This window comes from Callorhinchus milii, unplaced genomic scaffold, assembly GCF_018977255.1.
Source record: "Callorhinchus milii isolate IMCB2004 unplaced genomic scaffold, IMCB_Cmil_1.0 Scaffold10, whole genome shotgun sequence".
NCBI classification, from domain to species: domain Eukaryota; kingdom Metazoa; phylum Chordata; class Chondrichthyes; order Chimaeriformes; family Callorhinchidae; genus Callorhinchus; species Callorhinchus milii.
The window spans coordinates 1,617,977-1,641,118 of record NW_024704751.1 but is presented as its reverse complement, the minus strand read 5'-3'; the positions used below and the strand labels follow the sequence as shown (position 1 = coordinate 1,641,118).

General features: G+C 38.8%; 1 protein-coding gene across 3 annotated transcripts in view; it reads left to right on the top strand.

Annotated features, from left to right (window-relative positions):
• The window catches only part of LOC103186909 (clathrin heavy chain 1), a 62,607-nt gene that overhangs the window by 17,123 nt on the left and 22,342 nt on the right, over positions 1-23,142 (top strand). For 2 of the 3 annotated variants that reach the window (XM_007906175.2, XM_007906176.2), the window contains exons 3-19: positions 1,507-1,714; positions 5,913-6,181; positions 7,400-7,561; positions 8,914-9,027; positions 9,259-9,432; positions 11,921-12,118; positions 12,466-12,666; positions 13,137-13,289; positions 13,998-14,120; positions 14,633-14,770; positions 15,601-15,765; positions 15,967-16,147; positions 16,462-16,625; positions 20,021-20,146; positions 20,683-20,825; positions 21,173-21,407; positions 21,677-21,799. In XM_007906175.2, coding sequence (XP_007904366.1) covers positions 1,507-1,714; positions 5,913-6,181; positions 7,400-7,561; positions 8,914-9,027; positions 9,259-9,432; positions 11,921-12,118; positions 12,466-12,666; positions 13,137-13,289; positions 13,998-14,120; positions 14,633-14,770; positions 15,601-15,765; positions 15,967-16,147; positions 16,462-16,625; positions 20,021-20,146; positions 20,683-20,825; positions 21,173-21,407; positions 21,677-21,799 — 2,877 coding nt within the window. Of the gene's footprint in view, positions 1-1,506; positions 1,715-4,195; positions 4,199-5,912; positions 6,182-7,399; positions 7,562-8,913; positions 9,028-9,258; positions 9,433-11,920; positions 12,119-12,465; positions 12,667-13,136; positions 13,290-13,997; positions 14,121-14,632; positions 14,771-15,600; positions 15,766-15,966; positions 16,148-16,461; positions 16,626-20,020; positions 20,147-20,682; positions 20,826-21,172; positions 21,408-21,676; positions 21,800-23,142 lie in introns of all 3 variants that reach the window. The other variant, XM_042338867.1, reaches the window with a different exon arrangement.

The window sequence follows — 23,142 nt, the reverse complement described above, 5'->3', positions numbered from 1 at the left end:
TGGCTCAATCATTTCAATTGTTTACTATTCTTTTGGAGAAAATAGCATTTCATCACCGTTTTGCTCTCATCTTGAAAGCAAGGGATTAATAGATGCTATAACTATTGCCAATATAATTGTTTACTGTTAACTTTTTTACAATCCAAGGGTTAGTGTAAGTAGCTTGTCTAACTAAAACCAACTTTGCTTAAGCATTTCCCAACAAAATATTTTTGTAGCAAAACCTCTAGACTGAATTCCTCATTGGCTGGCCAAGTGCACAGTAGGTTCATATCTGTCATTCCAGCATCTAATCATATGGCCTACAGATTCTGCCTGTTTGCTAGATTATAATGCAGTATGAGCACTGTCATTCCCAGTTTATCATACTGGGGTAACTGGCAAGATCTAGTGCACAGGCTTGTATTACTATGTATTTTACAATGGTTTACAAATCTGCCAACAAATTTTATAATTGCTACTTTGCATCTAACCTTATGTAGAAGCATAAGGTTAGCTCCTGTTTGTATCCTATTTTAGTAATTTGACTCAGTAAAATAGAGTTGAAACTTTGTCTACCTTCCTCATTTACAACAGAATCATTATTGGGATATCTAGCTGAAACTCCATACTGTACAATTGCAGTATGCACAAACTAACAGTTTTCTCCACATGTATCCATCCCAGTTATCAACCTGACTCATTCACCTGAGTCAGAAGGTTGTTGGTTCAAGCCCCACATGGGGACTCGAGCTTGTCTATGCTGTCACTCCAATGGAGTGCTAGGGGAGCATTTCATTGTCTGAGGTGCTGTCCTTTGGATGAGGCATTAAACATAGGTCCTATCTCCCTGTTTAAGTTGACATTAAAGATCTCATGGCACTGCTTAGAGGAAATTTCTCCCTGTGTCCTGGTCAACAACCAAGCTCACCACCAATAAAATTGGCCATCCACTACATGGCTAAAATTTTACCCGCAAAATATACAGTCAATTCACTTCAGTGTATTCTGTGAAGTGCTTTGAGATGTCTAGAAGCTGTGATAAGGTGCTATATCAAATGCAAGGATTATTATTATGGCAGCTTATAGGACATTGCTATGCTTATAATGGGCTGCCATGTTTGCCTAGAAAGTAATTCCTGTGCATTTACAGTGAAATCCTGACATGAAGTGCCACACCAAATGCAATAGCATTATCCCACTCCTCTTGGTAGGAGTTGTAGACCACCTAGCTCTTGCTCATTAAGAAAGCCTCAAGCTCAACCCGCAGTTGGATCTGGTGGAAAAAAGTAGAGTATTTTTGAGAGCTGTAAACTAGTGGTAACTTGGTGCTAGTATGCAAATGGTGTTAAGATATTTCATTGGTAACTATTCTGGTTTCTTTTCAACACACTGCATTTTCTTTTCAACACACTGGGAGTACCAGCAATGTATGCAGACTGTTACACTACCTGTGTGAAGGATACTATATAAATGCATATTTTACATAAAGAATTTTTTGTCACTTGCTTTGTTTTCCCCACACAGCTCCAGAACCTGGGCATTAACCCTGCTAACATTGGGTTCAGCACCCTCACCATGGAATCCGACAAGTTTATCTGCATCCGGGAAAAGGTTGGCGAGCAAGCCCAGGTGGTCATTATTGACATGAATGATCCGAGTAATCCCATTCGCCGTCCAATAAGTGCTGATAGTGCCATTATGAACCCAGCCAGCAAAGTCATTGCATTAAAAGGTAGGCTTGCATTTGCAGCTTTCCGTTGCTTAAATTTTTAGTGCACAATCCTGAGCATTGTTGGTCAGTGATGTGTCTTCTACACTGTCGACTTTTTGATTCCTGGCAGATCTGCATTTGTTTTTGTTCTTGATCTGCACATGATGTTTAAAAGCAATTTTTTTCAACTATCTTCTATTGTAATTTTTTTTCTCTCCCCAACTATCCCTTAACTCAAAAGTCTAGTTATAGTTCAGCTTTATTCCAACTAACGGTCTGAAACTGAGCCAGGCTACTTTTTACAAGTAATGGAAATGATCAATTGAATACTGGCCTCATCGTAAAGTGACTTGCAGCCTCATACAAACTTAATTCATGTAGTGTGTTACTCAACTATTGAGCAATTGAATTTGGGTTGGCCAGGAAGCTAGGCCTAAAATACAAGTTTGAGTAGACTGTTGGCCATTACTGCCACCTTGTCTCACACCTATACTAGCTGGTCAACTCCCTTCTCTACATTGAAGGTTAAGTACCAAAGAGATGTACCTGTTGCAATTGTCTCTCTTCTATTGGGGTTTGGGTTTCTGAGCCAGCATTTGCCTGGTTTAGATGCTCGGTCCAGTTTACTAATCCAAAACTCCACTGCCCGGGTAATCAGCTGCACAAAACTCCGTAACCCATCGTACCAGTTCTTGCCTGGCTCTCAGTTATCAATTGGATCGATTTCAAGATCCTCATTCGTTTTCAATTATTTCCTGCCCTCGTACCTCCCAACCTATCCGATCTGCTTACCCCCCTACTCCACCACTCGCTTCCTCCGCTCAGCTAGTTTTGTCCTTGTCCTCTCTCTGCTCCACCATCGGTGTCTGTGCTTTCTGCCATTTTGCCCTGAAACTTTGGAACACACTCCCTCCATCCTTATGACTTGTCCCGTCCATTCCCACCTTCAAATCCTGCCTAAAAAGACCTTTTTGATCGTGCTTATGGTCACCTTTCTGCTCCCCATTAATGATTGCAAATTCTCCATCAGCTCAGTATCCTAAAGAAGGAAATCTGTCTTCCTAGATATTATTTATCATCAAAAGGTTTAAGTTGCTCATTAACCCAATTCCAGGAACTGTTTGCTAAAAGTTATTGATCACCAAGGTGGGGTGATTCCTGGTATGTCAAACAATTCCTGAAGATCTGAAAGTTCAACACTTAACTAAATCAGTATCTTTTTGTAGTTTATTGCAGGGCTATTAGATTTGACACCTTCTGCAGTCCTGTGTGCCATGTCTGTTGGCATCTAACTTCTGTAGGACATCCTCTCCTAGACCACAATCTAAAGGTTGTCAGTATTGTGATTGACTGACTGATTCTGATCTTGTGCTGCCAGGGTCAATGTAGTGATTCTGTTCTAGGCATTCTGCCTGGGAAATATCCCCAATTAATATTGTGTGTTCAATTTGACTGCTAGGTTTGTATCCAAATAGTCACTATACTGCACAATAAATCATGTGAAGCACTTTGAAAGTCAACAATGTGATACAGCTATAACAAATGCAAGGTTTATTTGGCCTTTGCATTTCTGCCCTGAGGTGCCAGTTTCTGTTCATTTAATGCTTGCTTTTTCAATGCTTCTTAAAGACGACCAGTTCTATTCAAAAGAATCGGACCCTTTCTAGATCTATAGCATCCTGGATACCTACAATGGATCTGCCACGTACCATTTGAAAACTAGTTTAGTCTTTGGTCAGTGAATCAATTTCCCTGTTATCTTTGAACATTTGACAAGTGGAGTTGCTTTGAACCATCTGAATGGGCCCAAGTGTTCCTGAATGTAGAAAGGTTTTCTACCCACCCTACACCACCAACCTGTAAGTCACTGCTACCCATGATTTGACTTGCATGGCAAAATGCAATTTTGTAGTTTGAAAAATGCAGCTAAATGTTGTACAGTTGGCATCTTATTTGGTTGTAGCACTTCAAATGGCAGTATAACCTTATTAGCCTTGGAATTAAACGCAACGTTTCCTTTTTAATTTTTATTTGAACAGGGGGTGACATTGAACTGGCTTGGAACTACTGATCTACAGAGCCAAAGCATCAACAATAGATTAAGCCAAAACATGTTTATGTCTCCTCTCTCCCTACCCCCCCCCATATTGATTCTAATGTATCCTGTTTGTGGGACCTTGTGTGCAAAATTTGCCAGCAGCGCAATATCTGAAGCACTTCTGATGTTAGACACTATTTAATGTACAGATAAGATCTTCATACTGATCTAAGTCTTCCGGTGTAACCTAGTAATTTTACGCTTTAGACTACAGGAAGGGTTGGAGTGTATGGAATCTGCTGCTGTTCCAGAATATTGTAAAGTGATTTGTGTCATGAAATGTGCAGCTGATCTACTATTACCACTTGCTTTATTTATGATTAACATTTTATTTCTTCCAAAGGAGCTTTGTTTTACTGATTCAATTACTTTGCATTTTTTTTACTGCTTTCTTGTGTAAGCAGATGGTGAGTTACTTCAAATGTAGACTTTGTTAGTGCTGGTCCTGTTTATAAAACATAACACTTGTGTGTTCAGATTACCTCTCATGCTTGGTATTCAACAAATTGAGATGGTCTGAGGCTCTTCAAATTGATCTACCAACTAGGTGCAGAAAGTTGATGTGGCAGTGAGCCTGAAGGTTCACTTGTTCTAACTAGGCAATGTGCTGCAACTTTCTATCAAGCTTGTCCACTTCATGAAACCTGAGGAGAGCTCTTTCTTTGCTTGTTTGATGCTCTCTGGGAATACACTTGGGTGAATAAAATCTTGTAACTGCATACACAGGAATGTTTAACTCAAACTATACGGTCAACAGTGCAGAGAAATTGAAGCCTGCAAAGGCTGGCATGTTTGGTACATTGACATTCTTTGACCATTTGGTCAAATACAACTTTATTGGGTGCTTCATAGCTCAGAAAATGGCCAGATAAGAAATGTTATGCATGTATGCTGATTTTTTTTTAGTCTAGTGTCTTGCAAGCTTCAGGTGGAATCTGACACTTTATTTCCCTGACCGTTACCTCCTCGTCATGTTTATCCCCCTCCCCATTCTAAATACATTTCTGCCTTAAGGCTGTAAGTTGTATTTTATGAACGGGACCAGAACTTTTCTCAGAGCCCTGAGCCTGAATTTTGCATCTGATTGCTGTGCAGTGTTGTGTACTTTAATTATTTGGGATGGGAACAAGCTTGGCCAACATTCTTGCAGGTATAGATCTAGGAGGAGTCTCTTATGAAGTTTATTTCCAATGCATCAGCTGCATTGGATTTTGCCATTTATTAAACATGGCTTTCCTTTTGCTGTTCAGAATAGTTTATTTTGGTAGAAAATTACTTTAATAAAAAAATCATTGCAACCTAATGTGAAACCTGTTCAAGCTCTCGGAATATTCACTTAAGACCTGCCGACTGCACTGCGGTTAGAAATTTTGGGGCGATGGTAGAATCTCCTTCTAATCCTAAGCTTTTTAGATGTACTTGCTGTCCAACACAAATGCTTCAAAATAAGAAAAATTCTCGAGTTTGTCACCACCTGCCTTAGCCTGGAGTCTAGCAAGTGGTGAAGCTATTACAGTAATAGTTGGTGTTCCCATCCTTGAATGCTGTACTGTTGCCTGTGCTCTAAAACTGCATACAGATGAATGACTGGATTGGTCCTTCTACCATTCACATGTAATGCAATTTTGTAAAACTTGTANTTTTTTACAAAACTTAACTGTTTTGAAATTCTACCATGTTTTTGTTTTATCATGGATCCAGTAACTTGAGTAACTAGCTAGATTTTGCAAAGCTTTCTTCCTATCCTGATCTCTCCATTAGTCAACTAACTAGCCCTTTTTAGTGGAGACAGATTAAAACCGTAACTTTTTAAATGACCTTGTGCCAGGGTTCATACGTTGAAGTTCACAATTCAACGCTGTTTGTGCTTTTGTTGCTTGTGGATTTGTCTGGGCAGCTTGCTGGCTGCAAGTTACCTTAGTCAAATCAGGCAAATTAACTGTGAAGCTAGTCTTATTTGTAATAGTCTCAGTGAACCTGACGTGGCAATAGTTTTCAATAACTGATTTTGTTCATGTATTAAATTTTGAAGGCAGTTAAAACCTTATGTGTGGGGGGGAGAAAATCACAATTTTGGGTACACCACTTTTAGTGTGCATCTGAATTAACAATCTTTTACAGCTGGGAAGACGTTGCAGATATTTAATATTGAAATGAAAAGCAAGATGAAGGCTCATACTATGGTGGATGATGTGACTTTCTGGAAGTGGATCTCGCTGAACACCATTGCCCTTGTAACGGACACTGCAGTCTATCACTGGAGCATGGAAGGAGAGTCTCAGCCAATCAAGGTCTTTGACAGACACTCCAGTCTGGCAGGCTGCCAAATCATCAATTATCGCACCGACGCTAAGCAAAAGTGGCTGCTGCTGATTGGCATATCTGCACAGGTGAGTCCAGTTATCTTCTCAGAACACCGCTGTGTGTGAATGCAATAGAATACCAATGTGGTCAAGGACTGCATGTCTGTAGGTGACTAGGATGTAGTCATAGAATCCTGCAGCCCAGAAGGAGGCCATTCGGCCTGTTGTACTGGTGCTGGCTCTTCGAAAGAGCTATCCAATTAGTCACACTCCCCTGCTCTTTCCCGTAGCCTTGCAACTTTTTTTCTTTTAAAGTATTTATCCAGTTCCAGTCTAGCAGATGGTGAGTAAATTGTATAACTCTAATCAAATTTCCAATAGTAAATATGAGAGCCCTAGTTTTTTTTAGTTGTTGTGTCGTTAGTTTGAATTTTCATGTATGGTCAGCAGTTATCCAATAGGGCTGCCGGCTTCAATATATTCTCCTGCAGAGTCTATGGTCTAAGTAAAAAAACTAAATTGGGAACATTAACATTGTTAGTTTCTTCACTGATAAATGCCTTGTTTTTGGGGAGACATAATTTGTTAAGATGACATTTTTTAAAAAACCTGTAAGTTGCCTCTTAGGCATACATCAGTTCACAGCCTGTTCCAGTAATGCTTACACAGTAAGCCGGTTCTGGGCATGAATACCCAACCCGAAACCAGCCTCGCTACAGTGCTGGATTCAGGAGTACATGCAGAGTTGTGGGAATATGTGCAACATATTACAATCAATTTTTAATATTAAAACATTGGTCACTGAAGCCACACTTGTTTGTGGGACACTACTATGCACATTTGGCTGCTGCGTTTCGCCCATAAGATAATCAATCCACTTTACAATATATTCTGGAGCACTTTGAGACATCTCAACGACGTGATAAGGTGCTATATTAAATGCTATTATCATATTGCATACCACAGGTAATTCCAACATCCCTTTTAACTGAATTTACCTAATTTGTTAAACTTTCCCTCTCTGATTTTCTCCTTTTTGATACCATAAGATCCTGAAATACTCGATTTGTAAATTTCAAAACTGTAATGGTCTCTATAAAATGAAGTCTTCAAACAAGCATTTGGCGGATAAACAAATAATTAATTTTGCTCTTCTATAGTTGAGAGATTGAAGAAAGAATGGATGTTTGATTTAGAAAGTGTATTTATTTAGTCTAAGTCTTCGTGCCTTGCAGTATGTTATCTGTCAGGCTAATGTTTTGTAACTATTTCACTCCCTATAATGTTTTGAAACTTTTGTTTCAGCAAAATCGTGTTGTGGGTGCAATGCAGCTCTATTCTTTAGACCGAAAGGTGTCCCAGCCTATCGAGGGGCATGCAGCAGCTTTTGCACAATTCAAGATGGAGGGCAATGCAGAGGAGTCCACTTTATTCTGCTTTGCTGTGAGAGGACAGGCTGGAGGCAAGGTGAGTGAGTTCAACACTTGTGGTGTAATCTTAACAGTAGATCTGACAACTTGAATCTGAAGACTGGTTCAGTTTCACTTCTTTGAAATATGATTGAGATGTTCTATAATTAATGGAATATAGTGATCTGATGCAGTTTTTCTTGAACTTAACTGGAAAATCTTCCTGATTCCATGTTTAATGAAACCATTTTTAAATTTCAATTTAAATTGCTGAACTGAAACTGAAGTGAAACATGTATATACCACTTCCTTGGTTTAAATTCGTGTAAATTGCTTGCGAGAACCTTCAGGTTGGATTAGCTGGAGCCTTCTATATTGTAAGTTTAATGAACTTGTTTGTTTCCTTTGGCATAGAACATTTATCTGCAAGAATCGTGGATGTTTTAGTAGAAATATGATATAGAGCAAAACACTAGATTTTTGGACAAAACCAATTTTTTCCTTGTAGAATTCCAATTGATATATTCTTATACAACCCGAGATCTATTTGCTTAAACAAATTTCACTCTGTGGAGTCCTGTAGCTCAGTGGTTAGAGCACTCACCTTGCAAGCGAGAGACTTGGGTTCAATTCTCTGCAGGGCGAAACCGTGGGCAAGTTTCCCTTCTCCTCATGTCTAATAATAATCCCTCAAGAAAAAAAATGTTGTCACTTCCATCCACGGCGGTTTGTGGGACACTGCTGTGTGCAATTAGCTGCCACTTTTTGCCCATAAATAGTCAATTAACTTAACAGTATATTCCGTGAAGCGTTTTGAGACATCCAGAAGACATGAAAAGTACTATACCAAAAGCTGTCACTATTGATTTTGAGCCTTTTTAAATTAAGATTTAAATTACCTCTACAGAGTGCCTTAAACTGTACGAACAATAATAATGCACGTGCAGTCTATTTGGCACTTTATGATGTATAATGATATTAGACCATGCAAATCTATTTAAGTAAATGCAAGTCTATGCAAATATGTAGAGCACCTGGGTTCGATTTCCAGGTGGACGAAACACTTGTCAAGTTTCCTTACTCCACACGCCTCATCTTACCTAGCAGTAAGTAGGAAGCCAGTTGTTAGTTGATTGGCAGATTGCTTTCCGTGGGTAATAATCCGTCAAAAATTAAATCCACGGCTATTTCTGGGACACTGCTGTTAGTAATTGGCTGCCGCATTTTGCCCACAAAATATACAGTTATTCATTTTACAATGTTCTGTGAAGTGCTTTGAGATGTGTCTATGACGTGATCAGGTGCTATATCAAATGCAAGGGTTATTAGTATTTACAGTTGAGCATATTTTTGACACCCTTTATGGCTTTGACTCTGTTAATAAGCCTTTGTAATTTTGTGTTCCTGCAGCTTCACATCATTGAAGTAGGAACTCCTCCTACAGGAAACCAACCGTTTGCTAAAAAAGCAGTGGATGTCTTTTTTCCACCTGAAGCACAGAATGACTTTCCTGTCGCAATGCAGGTAACTTTGTACAGATGGTGTCATTGGCAATAAAATTAGTTTAGTGTTTGGCATGAATCACTCTTGAAAGGCACATTTGAATATATTGTGCAACACTGTTTGGACTCCAGTATTAATTCATATGGTCGCATTAACTGACTGCTGTTAATTAGATTGGGTAAAATTCTTCTGATAATGAAATGTAAGCTTTCACATTTCAATGCAAACTCAATTATTTCTATTCCCCAAAAGATCAGTACAAAGCATGATGTTGTTTTCCTGATCACAAAATACGGCTACATCCACCTGTATGATCTGGAAACTGGTACCTGTATCTACATGAACCGAATCAGTGGTGAGACCATCTTTGTCACAGCCGGACATGATGCTACTTCTGGAATCATTGGTGTGAACAGGAAGGGTCAGGTAAAGTTTAAACAAATTAATTTGTTTGGTGACTTTGTAACGAATAAATTGCATTTTTTTAATATTCCATTGAGGTTCCTATTCTAAACTTTTATGGTCCATACAAAAGTACTAATAAAAAGGCTTAGTTGTAGCTCGCTAACAAATGCAGACCTCTAACCCAAATAGTCTTCAAACTAGGTATGCAGACTTCTAGCAATAGCTGTATGTAGATGGCAATTCCAAGAAGTTTAGATACAACAATATTGCATTTATAATAGTGCCCTTCACATGGGGTAGTGTCCCGGATACTTTTGGATCTGGTAGATTTTTGCCATTCCAGATATTTTTACAATTATTTATAAAAGCAAAATATCTTGCATTCAACTGTTTTCTTATAAATTAACTTATATATAATAGTTAAAAGCTAATAAATATATTATATATATATATATATATATTTCAATCTTGCATACTATGGTTGAGGACACGCGATGAAAATTTTATATATTTGTGTATATAATATAAAATGTATACATCTTTTCATCTTGTGTCCTCAACCATAGTATTCAAGGTTGAAAGATTTTCAATGGGTGCTTGATCACGCTGAAATTCAGTGTAGAGGCATTAAAAATTGAAAGTGGAAAGTTGATCTTACACCAGCTGCCACACTCCACCAGTGGTCCTTTTTCAGAATAGAAATGATGGTAACCTGAATTAAATAAGAATATTATTAATCCACAAATGCCCATACTTCTACAATCTATTTCTCAAACTTGTACTTGTCCATGGTTAATGCCACAGCTTAATTAGTTCAATATTCCCAGCTTCATGCATAAAGAGCTGAGTTCTAGTTACCTATGGCAACTCATGTTTCCATCTTGTTGCAGACTAGTACAGGAAACTGATAACTTGACCCTGGCCTGTCACTACCACTAAAGTCTTTTTTGTATTTTTGTAATGTATTTTTAATATAATTTTATATAATGCTGTCATTATCCTGGCCACGTATTTATAATTATGCCTAACTTGTCACTGAACTTTTTTCCCCTCTTGGAGTGACAAGTTAACAGTTTACTGTACAGTTTGATGCAAAGTGCACATTCAGGCAACTGGGAAGTGTCTTAATGTTCCATGACCTTTGATTTGAGTGCAATAAGTCTTTGAACTGTATTTCACACCCAGTGCTTGCTGAGGGATAACCTTGAATTGACTTGCTTTTGCCCATGTTTTGCCTACAAAATAGTCACTACACTTTACAGTATGTCCTGCAAAATGCTTTAAAACATTCTCCTGATGTGAAGCACAGAAGAAGGCCATTTGGCCTATCATGTCTGTGCCGGCTCTTTGAAAAGAGCTACACAAATCAATCCCATTCCCCCACTCTCTCCCCATAGCCCTGCAAACTGGTCTTCCCCAAATAATTATCTGACTTAACACACATATGAAAATTTCAAAATGTTTTAGTGGAGAACTAAATCATTTTAATTGATGTACTCCAACCTTGTCCAGTTTTCTACCTGAAATTTAACTTAATTTTACTACAAGCACTGAAAATCGCTCATATTAAACTGGAAGCCTGTTGGGCTGTGGAAATTTGTGGGTTAATCCTTGCTAAACTAGCAAGCATCAAGCTGGATAGTCCATAAATCTTTAATCCTGTTGAACTGCAAGGTGAAGCTCCAGTAAGAGTGCTTGTATTTTTTAATATAATTTTTATAATCCTAATCCTGGCATTCGATATAGCGCCTTACCACAACATCGAGACTTCTCAAAGCGCTTCACAGAATATAATGTAAAGTACCTGACTTGTAGTTTCTTCGCCTACAATGTAAAGGTCTAAAAGGAGAAAGTTATAGGCTAGGATCCTTTTTTGAATCGTGCCATGTGATTGTTAGTGTCCATCTGTCCATTTTGCCCACAAATGTACAGTCAATTCACTTTACAGTATAGTCTGTGAAGCGCTTTGAGATGTCTAGAAGACGTGAAAAGCGCTATATCAAATGCAAGGATTATTATTATCTGACAAAGTTGATGTTTAACATCTCATCCAAAATCTTCTTCCCCCAACATGGTATTGCAGTCTCAGCCTCGACTGACCCCAAAGTCCCAAAATGTGGCTTGAGCCCACAACCTTCTCGTGCAGAGATGCAAGTGAGTTGGGCTGATATTATCTTGGGTAAAACCGTTAACTAGCCTATGGTTAGTGTCCTTTAAGTTAGCAATTTGAGTCCTTGCCCAAGGAACAGAAATAGAACAGAAATCAACAGTCCAGCTGCATGAATAGTTGCAGAAATGGCACAGTGGCCTTTACAATAACTAATTTGTATTAAGGGTTTAGACAGACTGTCGAGAATAAATCTGGAATTGTGATGCATGGAACAAGCTGGACTGCGCATATGTGTTAGTTCAGTTTTCCTACACCAAACCACTAACTCGTTTAAAAATCTATTGCCAGCTTTGTTGTACTGATGATGGCAGACTTAAAGCTTCCTCCCTTTTATTTCAGGTGTTGTCTGTTTGCGTGGAGGAGGAAAACATTATCCCTTACATCACCAACGTGCTGCAAAACCCAGACCTTGCTCTACGCATGGCTGTGCGAAATAACCTGGCTGGGGCAGAGGAACTCTTTGCTCGCAAGTTTAATGCTCTCTTTGCACAGGGCAACTATTCTGAGGCAGCAAAAGTAGCTGCAAATGCACCGAAGGTACAATCAAAATGCTGGGTTATGGGGAAGAGATGATTGTATGTAAAGTAGGACAAATATTCATGTAGGAATTGGCTAATGGTAACATTTAAGAAAGGAGGTACTTGAACAGGGATGAAAGGTCCGCCTAGCCTTTGTTTGAGGTCTATTCTGTGGCTTATGACCATGAGGCTAAGGTATTGGAGGAAAAATGTAAACTAAGGCCCCAGCAAATCCAAGAAGGCTACCTATTGTAGTTTATTTTGAATAAAAGTAGGGAATGTGAGCAAGCCATTTAAAGTGGGACCTTGCAACCAAATACGTTTGACACAAAATTGACTCATTTTTTATTTAAAATGAAACTCTAGGGTATCTTGCGCACTCCGGACACAATCCGACGATTCCAGAGTCTACCAGCTCAGCCAGGACAAACCTCGCCACTGCTTCAGTACTTTGGGATCCTGCTTGACCAAGGGCAGCTGAACAAGTTTGAGTCGCTGGAGCTGTGCAGGCCGGTGCTTCAGCAGGGTCGCAAGCAGTTGCTTGAGAAATGGCTGAAGGAGGACAAGGTAATACTTGCATGATTCTTCTCATTGTTAAAGATGTTGAGTTTTGAGAAATTAAAACTGATCTAGATGATGCTGGGGATCTTGGTGTTCACGGGAACTTTGTGCAATTGAACTGTTGGAGAACTTGAGGCTTGATACTATTGAGTCGAACTAGTTTTAAATGGCTGCACTTCCAAAAGATTTCACTTTTTTCAGATTATTTGTTTAAAATTGTATTTCTTCATGTTAGCATTTTCTTCCATTGTTCAAAAGCTTAAATTGGATAATGTAATTACTTTTTAATGCTTCCTCTTAATTGTGTGGCCAAGATTGAACAATTTCCTCTTCTATTCCAAATGTGTTCAGTTTTGTTGCATAAACCTTTAAGTTGATTTTTTTATTGATTTTAAAAAAATCAATTTAAGAAGCTATACCGATTGATTATCTGATTGTAAATTGCGGCCTAATGCATTTTCTTGCTGTTCTTGCAGTTGGAGTGTTCTGAGGAGCTGGGAGATCTGGTAAAATCGGTGGACCCCACACTGGCACTTAGTGTCTACCTGAGGGCTAATGTGCCAAATAAGGTGATTCAGTGTTTTGCTGAGACTGGCCAGTTTCAGAAGATTGTCCTCTATGCTAAGAAGGTGAGTTAATTCTGTTAAGTGATTGTTTTGTTTTCAAAAAGGATCCTCTGTTGAGCATTGTCTAATTGGAGCCTTAATTTATATACGGTGGCTATTTGAATAAAAGGTTTCAAAAAATGTGAATTTATTGTGCTCTTTGCTTCCAATCTATATCTTGGTGCCCAGTAAAATAGGAAATTCCAGAAGTACACACTTTACTGTTATAATGCATGTTTTTTAATGTATAATTTCTCAGTAGTGGCTAAATTGGAAAATCATGGCAGACTAATAGTAATCTTCTTATTTTTTTGATGCGTTATCAAGTTGTCAATGTGTAAGATTTCTGTGAAGTGACTGCCTTAGCCAAATGTCATTTGTGCAATACATGTAAACACTTATAATCTACTTCATATCTTAAGAATTTAGCTGCTGAACTATTAAATCTGGGTCAGGTGTACCTTAAATTAATTTACAGTAAATCTTATTGTAGCATCACTAAATCCATTGAAGGCAAAAGCAACTCTCTAATTTTGTAAATGTGATGTATGTATATTGCCTAAATACTTGTTTTGATGATAGGCTAGCATGCATATTTATTTTTGAAAGACTGTTCTGAGCATATAATGAGGCTCAAGTCTAGCCGGCTGAACCAGATTATCAAAGGGTTGCCTCTGTAGGTAGAATGGTAAACTGTGGGATCCCATTGTACTAATTATACTGTTTGCTCAGGTTGGCTACTCTCCTGACTGGATCTTTTTGCTGAGGAATGTAATGAGGGTTGGACCTGACCAAGGATTACAGTTTGCTCAGATGTTGGTGCAAGATGAAGAGCCTCTTGCTGACATCACTCAGGTAAGATAACCTGATCCTTTGTTTTTTAAAAAAAATGGTGTAATGGTATGAAAGTAGTATTGTGAATCATTAATCTTTTGCAGTGCAGTGAAGGATGAATGAATTTCCAGTTGATTCACATCTCAAAAGATCATTTGAAGAAACATTTTGCACTGAAGCTCCTTATTTTCTCTGAAATAATTCTGTTCTCATGGTAGCTGTGTGTGAAAATGATTGAGTTTTGAAATTATTTTCTTTTCTGCCTCCTTTGCTACCTGTGTTTTTTCCCCCCCAGGGTCCTGTACAGTATTATCCTTTGTGCTGGTACCAGATGCCAGTTGTGGAACGATAACAGCTGATTGACCTTACATCGATATAGTGTTCAAGTCTTGCCTTAAATTTGTTAGTGTCTGTTTGGAACAAAACCATTAATCTGAAGTACCCTACTTTAGACCAATTAACTTCACTCATTGAGCCTTTGTAATGGGTAAATTAAGGTATGATTTCAATTGAGAATCTTAATCTCGTTGCAGATTGTTGATGTCTTTATGGAATACAACCTGATTCAGCAGTGCACCTCCTTCTTGCTCGATGCCCTCAAGAATAACCGTCCATCAGAAGGTCCTCTGCAGACTCGCCTTCTGGAGATGAACCTTATGCATGCTCCTCAGGTATGACTTTCAACAGTGACTAAGGTTCTTAGAGGCTCAGTAGGTGTTGATCTTGATTCATCCACTCATGCAGAAAGTAGTTTGACAAAAGATTGATGCAGCAGTAGTAGAATAAAACCCATCTGGTGCTGGCAGTTTGTCCAAATCCTGAGGGAGGTTAAAATCAAATGAGAGATCTGACTGATTCTCTGTTTGATTCCAAGTGTTTAGAGGGTGATGATTATCATTTTTCATAACTGGAATAAAATCTGGAAACTACTCCCATCAACTTTCTAGTGGTGGGAAAATGGAGCTGAATAATCAGGAAACCTGTTCATTCTCTGCAGAATGTTGACCATCAGTGGATTTAAGGACAACTTGTGTTTAAATATTTAAGAAGGACACATTGTAAGGATTGCTATCCAACTGCTTTAAGCAACATTGATTATGACTAGCAGCAGTACTCATCAAATGGTAGATAAGTACTGACAAACCTGAAAAGCTACATCTAATTTGACATTTCAGCTCCCTCTGGTGGTTGCACTCGACCATTTGCAAAGTGACCTGCAACGCTCTTCCAATCTACGCAGTTTCTGCTGGAGCTGAAAGACACTGGCAATTAATAATAATCCTTGCATTTGATAGTGTCTTATCACATCTTTGAAATGGCTCAAGCACTTCACAGAATATACTGTAAAGTGAATTGACTGTATATTTTGTGGATGAAACGTGGTAGCCAATTGCGCACAGCAGTGTCCCACCTCGTGGATTGAAGTTACCAATTTTAAGATTCTAGATTACGCAGCTTAACGAATTGTTTAACCAAAAAAATAATTTTGTGTGGTTTGCAGGTTGCAGATGCTATTCTTGGCAACCAGATGTTCACTCATTATGACCGTGCACATATTGCTCAACTTTGTGAGAAGGCTGGATTGCTGCAGAGAGCACTGGAACATTACACTGACCTCTATGACATTAAAAGGGCTGTTGTACATACCCATCTTCTTAATCCTGAGGTCAGTAAATACCTTAATCCACAATCATGCAGAAGCATAACTACTGCAATTTAATTGAAGACTTTCTTTCGATCCTCAATGCATGCTTTGAGTTTCTATTTTAAGTAGCTCTTTTAAAATGTGTGGAAGCATTCCCTCATAAAATGTGAACCTGTGTTGACAACCAGGCTGTTAATTTTTTTTGTCTCCCTCTTCATACAGTGGTTGGTGAATTACTTTGGTTCCCTATCTGTTGAGGATTCTGTTGAATGTCTGCGTGCTATGCTGTCTGCAAACATCCGTCAAAATCTGCAGATCTGTGTGCAAGTTGCCTCCAAATACCATGAGCAGCTTGGCACACAGCACCTGATTGAACTGTTTGAGTCCTTCAAGAGCTTTGAAGGTTAGTGACTTGGAATGTTGCCTTCAGTTAAACAGTATTTTTGTAAAATGACTATTGGTTGGTGTGTTCCTTTTTTGTTACGATAAGAATGTCGTTCTAATCAGCTTCTGGAAATAGGAAAATGAGACCATTGTATTCAACTCTAAGAAAATGCTGTATGTAGTATAACGGGTGTTATCTAGGCAACCAAAAATAACTCAGCAATGATACAAATTTGTATATTTGCATTTAATACAAGGAGTATTGTCAGCCAGAGGTAGCATGAAATGACAGTATACCTCATTTCCCTATATAATTTTTTGTTGTATTTTAAGGCCTCTTCTACTTCTTGGGTTCCATTGTAAACTTCAGTCAGGATCCAGAGGTCCACTTCAAATACATCCAGGCAGCTTGCAAAACTGGGCAGATCAAGGAGGTGGAAAGGATTTGCCGAGAGAGCAATTGCTATGACCCAGAGCGTGTGAAGAACTTTCTGAAGGTAACTTAAATCTACAATCTTAATTGGCCTAAACTGTCTTGTATAACTTTTTAAATTCATACACCAGTTCCACTTGTTAAATGATGTGCTGCTCCAACTATGCTTTAACCTTTCAACAAGGTCCTATATATTCATGTAATAGTCAGTCTATTTTATACAGTCGCTGGAATACTACAGCAGGAGCCAAATTGAGAGTTCCTTTACATTTCCAAGAATGGCCTCTTGTTTTTTGGAAGTGGAACTTTTGGTGGAACCACCATTGAAATGCCTAAATTGATCATTTTTGATTTTTCCTTAATCCCTGTATAAATATTGTTTGTATCCTGTGGTATATTTTGATTTCACAAACTTCTTTCTGGGAAATTAATTATAGGAATGAAAATGCATTTTCATTCTTATTTGCACAAGGCGGTTTAAATGAGCATAGGAACAATTGCCTTTCTTCATGAGATTTTTCACGTTGCTATGAATTACTTTCTGTTAACATTCCTGTGCTGGCAATAGAACATCCCAGATTAGAAATTGCACCATATTCAATACTGTAGGCATTTGTATCATCAGTATTGGTTTCCTTTCCTAAGGTAAAGGCAGAGGTTCCCTTTTACCTGTAGAATTCTATAGCATTTGATGGATCCAATGATCCAGGTATTGTAAATTTATTAATTCTGAGTTTTGTGACTTGGATCAGGAAATGATGTGAAATCTGAAATTAACTTACTGTGTGGTGTGAAAATTTAATCCCTCGTCTGTCATAAGACTTCAAGAACTTCTAATTGAATGGGTTTTGCATCTAGATAATACTTGCAATGGCTCAGTGTCTAACTTTGCAGTCCTTCATTGTATGACCTCTGCACTTAAAGTTTGTAAGTCTGAATTTATAGTTGTTAAAAGTACTGTAGTTAAAACTCAAAAGATAAAGAAAGATTCACTCAGTCTTCAAACTAACGAGTCCAGCAAACAAATGTTTCCATGTAAATGAAGCAATTTCCAGAGACTGCAAGTTCTTTTATAATTCAATCAAGCTGCATAAAGCAAGGGTGTTAACGTTGTGCAAAATGGATGTGCTCACCATGGTGGAACCGAACTACCTTATTTGAAATGTGAAATTAACTTGCTTTCTCTAGTTTGTAATCAATTGAGTAATTGATCAGTTCCTGATGTAAGTTTGTCTTTTGTGCTGTTCCTTATGTCTGTGGAATGGGCAGGACATGTATCAGGTAAATTTTACAGTACAGGAAACCTACCTTTTCTTCCCTTCCTATATATCCTCCAGACTGCCTCATCTGTGCAGGCTTGTGCTCTTGGATTTGGAAAGACATTGCTTGCACCATAAAGCCAATCAACAAATGCAGATTTGTGGGCTGTCATCTGAGTTCTTAGCTATTTTGAAAAGTTTGATACTAATCTGATTAATTTGACTTTAAAATTACTAATTTTATGGACAGGACTAAATTGTCAAACAGTATATGACTAGTTTATAGTTGAGCAAATAAAATAATAATTTGGATTATAATTTGAGCTAGTGTCACTTGATGCAATTGCTCGCTTGAATTGAAGTTGTGAATTCAAAACAAAGCATACTTTAGACTTAGTTGCTGTTAGATAATACTTGTACATTGCTCTAGAACTTTCAAGGAACTTCAAACTAAATGCAGTAGAACAACTGGAATTTGCTGTTGAGCCAGTACAATACATAAATTGTTCATTGCTGTTTTTAAAAAGGCCAGTGAAAGTGCAGTGTTAGATTTTCTAAGGTAAACTTGTCTCTTTGTGGCAGAGTTGGCTCCAAGGTGACATGCTTGGCAATGGAATATAGGAATTCAGTCCAATTCCTGAACTAGGCAAGTCTGCAGGACTCTACGCTGCCAAATTGGCTCAACAGCAGGACTTGGAGTTGGATCCCACTCGGCTCCTGTTTGTGGACATGCTGTGGGCAGTTTGTTGGTGTTTATATTACCAAGCAGTGCAGCTCTAGTTGGTTAAATGAGCTCTAGGATCCTAAAGCTTTGGTGCTCACTAACCTGCAGCTAATGCTATCAGGATTAGGTGTGCAGGGTGCATTCCAGACCAAATTTCTATGCACTTGTGAAATTTTTTTTGATACTTGAGCATGGTTCTGGGTTTCTGTGAGGAATGCAGCTGGCCTTTCATTCTTTCTAATGTACATCTTAAATGTATGAAGGATACAATGTCCACATTCAAATCCCAGGGTGCTACTCCTGCAGTCTTAACAACTAGTCTCTGTAAATCCTGTCAGTATTTAGATGTAGGGTTCTCAGTGCTGTTGTGCATTGTCTGTCTTTCTCGTAGTTGCTTATTTCAAAAGGGCTTCCCCACAGTCCTGTGTATAGTTAGTGGTTTGAAGATAAGCCTTTGCTTCATGAACTGCCTGGAACTGTAAATAGTATGACTCCTTTTCTTCTCCCCACCACCCTATCTGAAACATATGCTTCAAGGATCTTTAGATATAATGTGCATATAGCTTTCTACAGAACTAAAGCCAACCTCTACCTAGTCTCATGAAGTAAATATTCTCTTGTATAATATTGAATGTGTTAGACTTGTGGTCAAGGTTCCCAAACAATAATGTGCAAAGCACAGTGTATTTAATACTTAATGGAAATAAATTAACCCTTAAGGTTTGATAGAACATTAAAATTGCCCTTGCAAGCCTTGAAATGTGGATTTGACTGTACATTTAATTTGCAGATATTTATAATGCATGAATTGTACAAATAGAATATTTTGCTACTTAACATGTTAGATGTCAGTTACATTTTCTACTCTATTCCCCAGCATTGACTCTCTATTCCAGTTTAGTTGTAACATATGGTCACTTTTGAGCTGTCAAGGTTATTATGCTACAATACTCTTACCTGTGTATCAGTTATTTTGCCAAGTTTTTTTTTCCAGGACTGCTAAATATTACACTTCGTTCCATTTTCTGTCAAGCTATGAAGCATGCTTTCTGAGCAACTTTTCAAAAGTGCCAACATTTATGCCATGTTCAGTTATCAAAAGGACATTTTGGAAGGTGGGATTTAAAATATTGTTCTAGGTGGAGAGGTGACCCTGGTTATGAGGCTGGTAGCCTGTGGAGTGTTTGTCATCAGCACGCAGACCATCCAGCTCACTTACCTCCAGGTTGGCAGGTCTCTGCCAACACTTCCTGCATGCAGGAGCTTCTGCAGTGACCTGGAAACTGGACATTTTTAGCTCTCGAAGCTGCCAGGTTTCGAGTGATTACAATGCAGAAGTGCTAACTAGCAGCTGCTCTTGATCGTGCCCTGTTAAGACAGATAGGAAATGTACCATCCCCAACTATCGCCTTTTCTGTAGCTGTTAATCTAACTTTGGCTGTTTTTGTAAACTGTCTGAAACTTTATTTTTGTTAGGAGGCTAAACTGACTGACCAACTGCCTCTGATCATAGTCTGCGACCGCTTTGACTTTGTGCATGACCTGGTGCTGTATCTCTACCGCAACAACCTACAGAAGTACATCGAGATCTACGTTCAGAAGGTGCGTGACTTAATTTTGTCAAATTTTGTAATTTCAACCTAGGGAATCTTTTTTCTTTCCCACCGCACCATCATAATAATCGTTGCGTTTCATATAGCGCCTCATCACGTCATGATGTCTCAAAGCAATTTAAGGGTTAAAGTGTTTTGCTTATTTTGTGGGTAGAACCTGGTAGCCAGTTTGTGCACATCAATGTCCCACAAACTGCCATGGAGGGAGTGACCCATTTTATTTGTTGGTCAGGACACCTTTTCTTTTCGAATAGCACAATGGGGTTGTTAACATCTGCCTGAACAGGCAAATGGGATCCCAGTTTTTAACATGTCATCTGAAGAACAGCACCTCCAACGGTGCAATACACCCCCAGCACTGCATCAGCTTAGACCGTGATTCCAAGTCTCGAAGTGGGGCTTGAACCCACAACCTTCTGACTCCGAGGCAAGAGTGCTACCACTGTGCCAGGCCGACTCACATGTTGGGTGGTTGCCTTGCGTGACTATAAACCTATTCAAAAGGATACTTTTTTGTTTTTCCAGGTGAATCCCAGTCGCTTGCCTGTCGTGGTTGGTGGGCTCCTTGATGTGGATTGTTCAGAGGATGTCATTAAGAACCTGATCCTTGTTGTGCGAGGACAGTTCTCTACTGACGAGCTGGTTGCTGAGGTGGAAAAAAGAAATAGGTAAATTAGGAATTTACTAATGAGTGGAACTGTTCTGTGGCCTTCAATCTAAGATTGTTTTACCCATTGCTAGCCTAGCAGGTTTGGAGACTGTCAATAATTAGTAAATTTTGCTTTGATTCTTATTGATTCTGTATATAGCCTTACGTTGCAATAAAAGGAGAAGTCCTCTGCTTATTGCCTCCCTTATACCTGGGGTAGAAACCTGAGGCAGGTGGCAAATGTCTTGTGATTCTGTAGTGCAGCATTTTGAGTCTTTGTTTTATTTATTCTAAGCCTATAATTATTGAACTTGTGATACATAAAGGAATTATAACAAGTGCTGTGTGATCTGATCTTGTCGACAGGCTGAAGCTGTTGTTGCCGTGGCTGGAGACTCGGATTCACGAAGGCTGTGAGGAACCCGCTACTCACAATGCACTCGCCAAAATCTACATCGACAGTAATAACAATCCTGAGCGCTTCCTCCGTGAGAACCCGTTTTATGACAGTCGTGTGGTTGGTAAATACTGTGAGAAGAGAGACCCTCATCTGGCGTGTGTGGCCTATGAACGTGGCCAGTGTGATCTGGAGCTCATCAATGTGAGTACAAAATTCCTGGGGAACGTATTGTGACTTTGGGGGAATTTAATTAAAATGATCTTTAACAAATTTACCATTGCAATATTGTGTATTTCCAGGATTTCATGTTCTTTGTTCCCTTTTTTTCTCTCCCCTTCCCCCAAACTATTGCACTTTGGGATGTTAGCCTGTATGAGGGGAGCTATATAAATGCAAGTTGTTGTATTGAAAAAGGAATAAATTTGAATGAACGTTACTATCCCTGGCAATTTTTTTTGATCCATTTACAGGTGTGCAATGAAAACTCTCTGTTCAAAAGTCTCTCTCGTTACTTAGTCCGGCGCAAAGACCCTGAACTCTGGGCCAGTGTTTTGCAAGAGAGTAACCCTTACAGGAGGCCCCTCATTGACCAGGTAAGAATGAATAGTGAAGAGGAAAAATTTGCTGGGCAGGAGTATAGGAAAAGAGTGGGACTGATTGGGCAGCTCTTCAAAGAGCCCAATGGGCCGAATGGCCTCCTTCTGTGCTCTAATATTCTATAAATTTATTAGTCATTTTGTTTGACGTTGATATATTGCTAGAGTCAGAATGGTAATCCTGTAATTTCTGCAAATGTAAAGAACACCTTCATTTGACCGTCCAAGCCAATTGCAACTCATTGCATCATTCGGTCTTCTAAACACTAAGGATTTGCCTAAGCAATTGAAACCTTTGTTTCTTGTCACTAATAATAATAATCCTTGCATTTGATATAGCACTTTTCACGTCTTCTAGACGTCACAAAGCGCTTTCCAGAATATACTGAAAAGTGAATTGACCGTATATTTGTGGGCGAAACACGGAAGCTAATTGCGCACAGCAGTGTCCCACAGTTGTGGATTGAGAATGACCAATTTATTATTGTTTTGGAGGGATTATTATTAGGCATGTGGAGTAAGGAAACTTGCCCAAGGTGTCTCACTTGCAAGGCGAGTGCTCTAACCACTGAGCTACAGGACGCCAGTTAACTGGTGTTAACTTAACAGTTAACTTAACCAGAAGATTCCAGCAGTAAAAAATGACTCACTCACTCGGAGGTTGTTTTCTTGGTTACAATAACTACCTTCTGGCAGGTGCTAGAGCAGGAGGAGCTATGAACTGAAGTATAAATTTTAGCTTTGAATCTCAATGATCAATGTGCAGTGAGTATCTTTCACTTGCAGATCCACCCAGCAAATTGACTGGTTCATTCCAGCTTTTGTGATTCGCTATCACTAATCATCCAGTGGATGAGGGTTTCTAATTCACTAGTGCTGTGGAAATAAAATTTGACTGCCCAATCAATCATTTTCAATTTGATAAGGAAAGGTGTTTTCGAAGTCTTTTCCAAGCTTCTTTCTGTGCTATCCAACAGGCTTACCTTAATTTTATGGTTTGGTCTCAGAATTACTAATAGAACCATAGGATTTTACAGCACAGAAGGCCATTTGGCCCATCATGTCATGCTGGCTTTTAAAGAGCAATCTTTTAGTCCCATCTATCTGCCCTTTATTCATATACCTTTTCCTCATGGTTTATGCTTATATACTTGAGTCTACTGTAATTTAAAACTAGGCTGCTTGTTTAACCTTACTTAAAACACTTTTGGCGGCTTCCAGTAAAGCTGCATAACCAACCCACTGATGTGTCTGATCCTGACTGTTTATGCCTGCAGTACATAATTCTGATCTCTGTAGCCAGGCTGTAAATAAAGTCCCACTTCATTGCATCATTACAA